The sequence below is a fragment of the Chrysochloris asiatica genome, unplaced genomic scaffold (genome assembly GCF_000296735.1).
Source record: "Chrysochloris asiatica unplaced genomic scaffold, ChrAsi1.0 scaffold00039, whole genome shotgun sequence".
Classification (NCBI taxonomy): Eukaryota; Metazoa; Chordata; class Mammalia; order Afrosoricida; family Chrysochloridae; genus Chrysochloris; species Chrysochloris asiatica.
Window position 1 is genome coordinate 22400373 of NW_006408557.1, and position 9489 is coordinate 22409861.

The 9489-nt window shown below is 52.7% G+C and overlaps 1 protein-coding gene across 1 annotated transcript; it reads left to right on the plus strand.

Annotated features, from left to right (window-relative positions):
* The first annotated feature begins 859 nt into the window (after positions 1 to 859).
* Positions 860 to 8917, plus strand: SNPH (syntaphilin). Its single transcript, XM_006860734.1, has 4 exons — positions 860 to 1116; positions 1784 to 1891; positions 3348 to 3497; positions 7750 to 8917. Exons 1-4 carry the CDS (start codon positions 935 to 937, stop codon positions 8915 to 8917), a joined length of 1608 nt encoding a protein of 535 aa, XP_006860796.1. The 5' UTR covers positions 860 to 934.
* The last annotated feature ends 572 nt before the right edge of the window (positions 8918 to 9489 follow it).

The following is a 9489-nucleotide window of genomic DNA, read 5'->3' on the forward strand; positions in this document are numbered from 1 at the left end:
GTGGTAAAATGTACGTGATGGACTTGGCATAGATTCTAGTGCCTAGCAGTGCCTTGTGAGTGCTTCTCTCCCAGCATGGGGGGAGGCCCAGTGCACAGTGTCCTTGGCCGTGTCTCCTCTCCTGTAACCTAGGCTACTCTCCTTCGTCCCTGCTCTGAGCATGGGGACTTGCAGATTCATACTTCCAGCCCTCATCTGCTTTGAGCTTGTGTCCCTGAGTCTTTGGTGTAAGGCAGCATTAGCATGCACATCGCATGGGTGGGTGTGGGCATGTCTGTGTGCAGCATGTGTGTAGGGTCTGGTTGCATGTCCTACATCCATGGACAGACCACTTGGGCATGGTCACTGAGATGTGAGCGCAAGTTGACATAGCATAGATGTTGTAACTTTTCGTGTTCGTGTGTATCCATGTCTTTCTACAGTGTTGGTCTACTGGTCTGTCTTGTCTCCCCTGTAGACGGGAAGCCCCAAGCCACACGCCAACGGGCGCCCTGGGAAAATGATGGTCGGCGAGACTAGCCCAGCCTAATTTGGGGTTTCTGGTCCTGCTCCAGGAATCCTCCAGCCTGCATCCCTCACCGAGGAGGGGGGACTGACCAGCACGAGGGATGGGGAACAAGTGTCAGGGACTCAGGAAGAGAGGCCAGACCTGGCTTGTAGCATAGAGGACTTGGTGCTGATCTGATGGGTCACCCTGATGCGTGGTGACCTCGGGCAAGCCCTTTACTCTCTTGGGCGCGCACTGACACATCTGCAGAACATAGGGTTGGACTGATGATTTCTGGCTACTCCTGAGGCGCTCACAATCGGGGAGTTTAAGTGGGTGGCCCAAGCCTTTGCATCAACCCCACCAAATTCTTTAGTTGAGGCAGCTGTGACCACAGCTGGACTGCTTGGTCCTGGGTGTCCTTGCTGAAGGGTGAGAGCAGAAGCCATGCTGGGCAGTAGCCCCAGCGAGAGGATGACGTGGCCCAGCCCGGCCCTCCCCACGGCCCCCCCAACCCGCCCTTTCTCCTCAGCCCCTGGGACATCACCCATTCCACCTCTCACGAGGACCCGCAGCCTCATGGCCATGTCCTTGACAGGGAGCAGACGGACCACCACTGGATCCCGCAGGTGAGTCTCCACCTACCCCGAGTCTTGGTCTTGGGAAGAGGGGCTGGAAGGAGGGAAAGCCACTATCCCCACTCTGCTACAGATGTGCCTTGTGCCTTTGAACATGTTGCTGCCATGGTTTTCTCCATCTTTAAAATGGGCTGGATACCACTCACCTTCTTCTAAAGCTGTTTAAAGACACAGATGTCTTAGTGGATGTGGAAATTCTCTGAGGACTTAACCATTGCCTACTTCAAACACTGTCCTCACAACCTGGTTTTGATTCTTACCATTACTGGAGGAAAACCATGCTGTCTCCCCCCAGTCCCCCTTTCTGCCTCATTGCTTGTGCAGCACTCTCCCCAAGCCCCGTCACCCCTGCCGCTGACTTGCTTTGTGCATGGGGACCCCTAGTAGAAGTTGAGGAATTGTGGTAAAGGCATATAGGAGTCCCTCCCTAGGCCCCCTTCTTGATCCTGGGGAGCCGGGAGGGAAAGCGGCTCCTGGGTTTCCATCTTGATTGGCGCTGTCTGTTCTGTCATCCTGTCTGTGCTCCTCGCTGCTTCTCTCTCCTGCGATGACCCCGAAGTGGGGGCTCCCTGGGCCACAGCGGCCTGGCGGTGTTTGCCCAGTGTCCGCAGCTGCCCACCAGCCAGAACGAGCACCTGCCTCTTCTTCCTGCCTCCAGGCGCACCTCTCCGCCCGTGAGCGTGCGGGACGCCTATGGTGCCTCTTCCCTCAGCAGCAGCAGCAACTCTGGGTCTTGCAAGGGCAGTGACAGCAGCCCCACACCCAGGTAATCAGCCCACGTCTGGGCGAGGTCACAACACACCTGGGTATGAGAGGAAGGTGGTCCTATCCCGCCTCTCCACCAGACTCCTCATCAGAACTTCTCTCCCCACTGCCAGTCCCTTCAGTAGTGTACCACAGGCAAATGGGGGTTTCCTCAGTAAGCATTCACCAGCTGCCACAAGTGTTTTAAACTGTCTCCTCCTTGCCCACTTCAGCAAATGGGCCTCCTCAGGCTCTGTCTTTCCATAAAACACCAGTGCCCCTCCTTTGACCAGGGACTCCACAGCCTAAAGCAACAGAGTTGGGTGACACCAAGACCCTCGGGGCCTCTCATCAGACAAAAACATGCCCAGATTTTTAAGCCAAGATCCAAAGTGGTTTCTTTAGGAATGGAACAACCAGGTGGCAGTGAGTCAAGACAGCTGGGGCGTGACCTGAAGATGGGGTTGGGGTGACCTCCTCACTTGTGAGGCTCAAAGGCCAAAGCCCTAGCCCCCTCTCCTCCTCTGGCAGTGACCATCCTCTGGGGGAGTTCCTTCTCCTTTGCACTGGGAGGACCCTGATGTGCTACACCCCCACTGCACTACCATGTCCATGTTGCCCTGTGCTGGGGGCCGGGGCGGGGGGGGGGACTGTGACTGCTGGGGGCAGTGTCTGCCCAGCTTGTGTCAACCCAAGAGGGGGATCAATCCTCAGAGCCAGCAGGTGTTCATGTGTGTGCTCATGCAGGGAGAGCGGTCATGTGTTTTCCTGGAGCATGTGTGAACATGTGCAGATAGAAAGGGTCTGCATGCCTTTGTGCTAGTGTGTGCAGGGACTGGTAGCTTAGTGTGTGGGTGCTAATGCGGGTTGCAGTGCACGTGGAATGTGTGGCCGGCCTGTACGTGTGTACACATATATGGGCCTGCAGGGGCTAATGGAGGGGAAATCCATGTACTCAGGTGTGCACTCTGAGTTACTATGCAGACACATAGTGTCTTCTCTCCCTGGCCTCCACCCTGGGCTTGAGGGCCCCGCCCTCCTAACCCTGTGAGGTGTTTCTTCCTCCACAACAGGGGTGGGGAGGTTCTTCTCTGCACGCAGACCCAGTCTGCCTAGGGAGGACTACCAGGTGGGGTAGTATTCCTCCCAGTCCTGCCTCCAGCCCCAAACTCCTTCTCTGGTTGAGAGGCTGGAAGCCTGGGCTCTGCGATGTGCCACTCATATCTGTGGAACTCTAGGCAAGAGTTCGCCTCAATGACGCATGTTCTCTGTATGGAGCTCTGAGCCCCCACTCACACTGTGGGTCTTCACCCATCATCCAAGACCCTGTTCAAATGTAACCTCTTTCCTATAACCTGACTGAAACCCACCTTACAAAATGGCTGGCTGTTCTCATGCTCTGTGGGGAAGGCCTGATTTGGTCAGCCTGGGGCTCCTGACCTCTTTCTCCCTCCCCACTGACTGGTGTCCTCTTACAGACGCTCCATGAAGTACACACTATGCAGCGACAACCATGGCATCAAGCCTCCGACCCCAGAGCAGTATCTGACTCCACTGCAGCAGAAGGAGGTGTGCATCCGGCACCTGAAGGCCCGGCTGAAGGACACACAGGACCGGCTCCAGGATCGGTGAGAGGGACACCACTGACAGTCCACTGCCTCCTACACTCTGAGCAACCAGGACCCTGAACCATCTCAGGGGAAGGAATGGCCAGGGACTTCCCTGAATGCACTCCTTCCTCTCCTTCACAGCAAAGCCCCATTCCCAGAGCTCCCATGCACCCGTGTCCTCTCCACAACTGCTCTCCAGCTGCTGTGTGTGACCAGGCAGGAGCAGGTCGTCCCATGAGATCCTATTTCACCTCCCAGCAGGCAGTGCTTTCCCAGTTTAGCCCATTGTGCCTTCAAGTCAGTTCTGACTCATAACAATCCTGTATAGGGTTTCTGAGGAGTTGCTGGTGGGTTTGAACTGCTGACCTCACAGTTATCCTACAGAGCTACACCAGGACTCCATCCCCTTTAAGTCTCTTTGTGTACCCTAGTTCCTTTCTACCTAGCAAGCTGAGCACAGGGGAGATGTGACCATTCATCCCTTCTAATGGGTGAGTCACTGGGGGCTCTTGGCCCACTTGAGCAGATCCCAAATGTCTTCCTCCCCCTCTCCTTCCTTCTTATGCGTGACATAAGATCATGTGAAGCATTTTACTGAGCTTCTAACTGGCCCAGGGGTCTCCCAAGAGACCAGGTGTTACCACCTGAGCTCTCACTCTCAAGACCAGGAGGGGTGCTCAATCCTCCCAGCCCCATATTCTAGACTGATGGCTTCATCTTTGTGATTGAAGCTTCAAGGCTGCTTCTGCTGTCTTCCATCATCTTAGCCATCCCTCCTTGGACTGTGGGATTCAAGCATAAGACCTGTGGTGAGCTGGACAAGGCTCTGTGCGAGGTACTGCAAGTCGGGGCCAGCCACCATGGCTGTCTCTTTGTCTCCCCACTAGCCAGTCTGGTTTAGATTTGTGGTGGTTTTGAACAGAGGTGGGCGCTGGTAGCATTCTCTGGGCCTTGTCTATAGAGCGGGGGTTTCTGTTACTGTCTCCAGCCATCTTCCCAGTGATGTCCTGTGTCTGCTTGGCCAGTTTCACTAGTGTCTTCACACCACCCCCCACCCCCACCCAGCCTCCTTTCTAAGATTGGCCTCATGGTCCAGAGCTGGCCATCCCCCATGCATAGTTTGGACAGGGTGCCCTGCTGTGACTCTAAACTCCCTGTCCACTCCTCTTACTCCAGCTACCTGTGGCAGCTCTTTACCTGCTAGAACTGAATTGAGTCTTGCCATACTCCTCATACTTTCTAGAGACTTAGTGTGATATCTGTGATTCCTAGGAGCCTGCTTTCTCCCATTTTGTCCACTGTGTCTCCACTCCTAGAAGTACCCTTTCTCCATCTTGCCTCCTTGGCAAGCTCCTCCTCCAAGACTCAGTTTAAGTGTAACCTCTTTCCTGTAACTTTCCACATTCTTCTTTCTTCCGCCAACAGACTGTATATTGGGTGCATCATAGTCCTTTTTCCCTAACCTCCCTTATCCCCAACACCAAGTTCAGAGCCAGTTAAAAGATACACTCAAGTCAATAGAAGCAGTTTTAGCTCTATTACTGATAAAGTGAGTGTACCTTAGGCACGGCCACCACTCAGCTGTCAGTGGAGGCTTACACAGTGTATGACGCTGAGCAGGTTTCAATGGAGTTTCCAGGCTAGGAAGAAAGACTTGGCAATCTACTTCCAAAACTCAGCCAGTGAAAACGCTATGGATCTCAACAGTCCAATCCAATTGTGTATAGGGTTCTCATGACTTGGAAACTGATGAGCTGGTACACTCATCAAGTTGGAACACTGCTATAGCTATATTGGAGGATGTTACCAAATGTACTTGTTGCCCTGCAACGTACTCATGTATAGATGCTGGGCTGGGGTGGACTGATGTAGGAAGCCATAGCTCCCTGGGGTGGGGAACCAGCCCAGCTGATCATACTAAGCATCGCAAGTTCTTTGTTCCAAATTCTTTATCCCAGAGTGAGAAGTAGGAAGAAAGATCAAGAAGGTTGCCTAGAGTGAGCCCCCACCCTAAGTCAAGAGGAGGCGTGAAGAAGAAGCGCTCCTCCCATCATGCACGGCACCATCTCTATTGGCATGCCTGTTTGAGCCATTCTCCGCACCTCTGATTCGTTGCTGCCATCCTGCTGCTATTGTCAAGTTGTTACCGTTGACTGGTCCATCCGCTTCCAGTTGATGCCACTGACTGATGCTTTTGACCATTGCAGTTCCTCCCTTCAGCATATTGTGTAATGAGATTCTTGGGTCCATTTCCTGAATCGGATTTCAGATCTGACTTTGAAAAGTGCAGGTGATGCTTGATCTGGGACAGTTACTCTGCCGGGCTCATGAACCGCATGGTTGACTGTCATTTCTAGATTTATTTGCATGAATATAAGGTTTGGACTGAGAAGCCACATAGAGTTAGAGGCTGTTTAGCCAGAGCAGGATCTTAAGTCTCAGGAACAATGTTCTTTAAAGAAGGATTTGTTAGGTGCCATCAAGTTAGTTCCAACTCAGGAACACAACACTCTTCTGTCTCAGGAACAGAACAAAACACTGTCTGGTCCTGTGTCATCCGCACAACTGTTGTCATGCGTGAGCCCATTGTTGCTACTGCTCTATCAGTCCATCTTGTTGGGTGTCTTCCTCTTTTTTGCTGACCCTCCACTTTTCCAAGCATAATGTCCTTCCTGACAATATGTCCAAAGAATGAGAGATGAAGTCTCGCCATCCTGGCTTCTAAAGAGCAATCTGGCTGTATACTTCTTACAGCACAGATCTGTTTGTTTTTCTGGCTGTCCACGGTACTTTCAATATTCTTCACCAATGCCATAAATAAGATGCATGAATTCCTTTACAGTCTTCCTTATTCATTGTCCAACTTTCACATGCATATGAAGTGAGTGAAAATACCATGGCTTGAGTCAAGCACACTTTAGTCCTCAAATTTATATCTTTGCTTTTTAACACTTGAAAGAGCTCTTTTGCAGCAGATTTGCCTAATGCAATACATTGAGTTCTTGACTGCTTCCATGAGTGTTGATTGTGGATTCAAGCAAAATGAAGTCTTTGACAACTTCTATCATTTGTCCATTTATCATGATGTTATCTATTGGTCCAGGTGTGAGGATTTTTTTTTTATTTATTTACATTGAGGCGCAAGCCATACTGACGACTGTATTATTTGATCTTCATCAGTAGGTATTTTAAGTCCTTACTTACTTTCAGCAAGCAAGATTGCATCATCTGCATATTGTGGTTCTTAATGAGTCTTCCTCCAATCCTGAAGCCATCTTCTTGATATAATCCAGTTTCTCAGATTTTTTTGTTCATCATACAGATTGAATAAGTCTACTGCTCCTTTCTCCCGACTTTCAGTGAATCACTGTTGAATCCCAACCAATTTACCCCTAGGTTTGATTAAATGTTTTTCATACTCTCTTCCCTCCCCTCCAGCCTCCAGATTCACCTACAACTAGTTTCTGGACAAGAGTCTTCTCACTATTTTGCTTATCTGGCACTCACCTCTTCTCTCAGGAGTAGCTCTGTGTCTTTCTCATCTATCTTTTCAGTCTTTCTTCTTTACAGTAGACATGATGAGAAGAATCTTCTAGCATGGATGAAAGAGTGTCACCATGCTCACTTCAATCTCCTGTGATTCACCCACTAGTCCTCGTCCCACTGCTTGCAGGAAGATGTTAAATGATCACCTCCCCCTACATGTACACACATTGAAGGCCACAAGTGCCCTCTCTCTCATGAAAGCAAGGCAGTCTACCATCTTCTCCCCAAGGACCTGGACCAAGTATCACTCCATGTAATCATCTTTTCACAACCTATGTTAGTAGGAGCCACAGTCCTTTCTATAGAGCTGAGATTTTCTCTTTAGATGGTGTTGTTTCACATTAAGGTTTTAAAACAGAGATGGATTAGGTTTCCATCCCAGGAGCATGTGTACATTGCGAATACTCTCTAGGTGATGGATCTCGATGTCATCAAAAGTCAGCTGCATTTCAGATTCTAGCGGTGGGATGTTGTCTCCTGTTGACAGTGCTTCTCCCTCCCAGGAGGAAACCTCCCTGTCATTACCCCAGGTCCCTCACTCATCTCTCCCCACGGAAGAGGAGGCACCTGATTGGTGCCTGGGGGAGAAGGATGGAGGATGGAGCCCTTCCTTTTGTTTCCTGTTGCTGAGCTGCAGCAGCACAGGGCCCCCTGACCTTGGTGACACTGTCCCCTCCTAGCTCTGTCCCCAGACCTCTCAGTGAGCATGTGTGTATGTTTGCAGGGACACGGAGATTGACGATCTAAAGACGCAGTTGTCACGCATGCAGGAGGACTGGATTGAGGAAGAATGCCACCGGGTGGAGGCCCAGCTGGCCCTGAAAGAGGCCCGCAAGGAGATCAAGCAGCTCAAGCAGGTCATCGACACCGTCAAGAACAACCTCATTGATAAGGACAAGGGGCTACAGAAGTACTTTGTGGACATCAATATCCAGAACAAGAAACTGGAGACACTGCTGCACAGTATGGAGGTGGCCCAGGATGGCACAGCCAAGGAGGATGGCACTGTGGAGTCGGCTGGAGGGTCACCTGCCCGCTCCCTCACCCGCAGCTCCACCTATACCAAGCTGAGTGACCCAGCCGTCTGCAGTGACCGCCCTCCTGGCAATCCCCCCAGTGCCTCCACTGAGGATGGGGCTGACAGTGGCTTTGCAGTGGCTGATGACACATTGAGCCGGACAGATGCACTGGAGGCCAGCAGCCTGCTGTCATCAGGGGTGGACTGTGGTCCTGAGGAAGCCTCACTGCACAGCTCCTTCAGCCTGGGCCCCCACTTCCCTGCGAGCAGCACCTATGAGAAGCTGCTGTGTGGCACGGAGGCCGGCGTGCAAGCCAGCTGCATGCAGGAGCGTGCCATCCAGACAGACTTTATGCAGTACCAACCCGACCTGGACACCATCCTGGAGAAAGTGACCAGTGCCCAGGCCTGCGGGACAGTCCCTGAGTCGGGGAACCCAGAGCTGGACCACTGCCCACCAGGGCCCAGGGACCCCAACTCGGCAGTGGTGGTGACGGTGGGAAATGAGCTCGAGGCCCCAGAGCCCATCACCTGCGGGCCTGCCCCACACCAGCCTGGAACCAACCCCAACCCCGGCCTGTCGGTGAGCGTAGCATGTCCTGTGGAGGAGGACGAAGAAGTAGCAGCTGACAAGGAGCCCAAGAGCTACTGGAGCCGCCACTACATTGTGGATCTGCTAGCTGTGGTAGTACCGGCAGTGCCCACGGTGGCCTGGCTGTGCCGCTCCCAGCGGCGCCAGGGCCAGCCCATCTACAACATCAGTTCCCTGCTCCGAGGCTGCTGCACTGTGGCCTTGCATTCCATCCGCAGGATCAGCTGCCGCTCACTGAGCCAACCGGGGCCCAGCGGGGCAGGCGGCGGTTCCCAGCTCTGAGGAGCCCCTGTCGCAGCCGGTGGCTTCTGTGGCCTGACCACTGATTGTCAGGGTGCCATTCTCCCAAGAAGGCATCCCTGGGTGTCATCTTATTTATTTAGTTTGGGGCTTAGAACTAATTTTTCAGGATGTGGACCAAGTGTCAAGGGGCTGGGAGTAGAGTTTGGGCAAAAGATTCCCAACACTTAGGCAGGAGGAAAGGGGAGGGAGACCACAAGGCAGGGGACACCAGCTGCTGATAGAGGACATGGTGAGCCCCCAGCCTGGCAACCCCTCCAGATGAACAGACCTGCTCAGGAAGTCTCTGACTGTATTTATCTGGGGAGGTTGAGCCCCCCCGCCTGTCCTATTCTCACTCACTCCATGCCTTCTCTCCAAGCCACCCTTGCCCTCAGCCAGGCTTCCCGGCCCAATGTGCAGGCAGCTCCCAGTAAGGACTGGACCTGCTGGGCAGGAATTTCTAGCCCACTTGCCTCCCCCAGGCTACTTCCAACTTTGGGATTCAGAGACACTGTCAAGGCCATGGACAGCGTGGGTCTGTGTCTGTCTGTTCACCCCAGGTCATCCACATA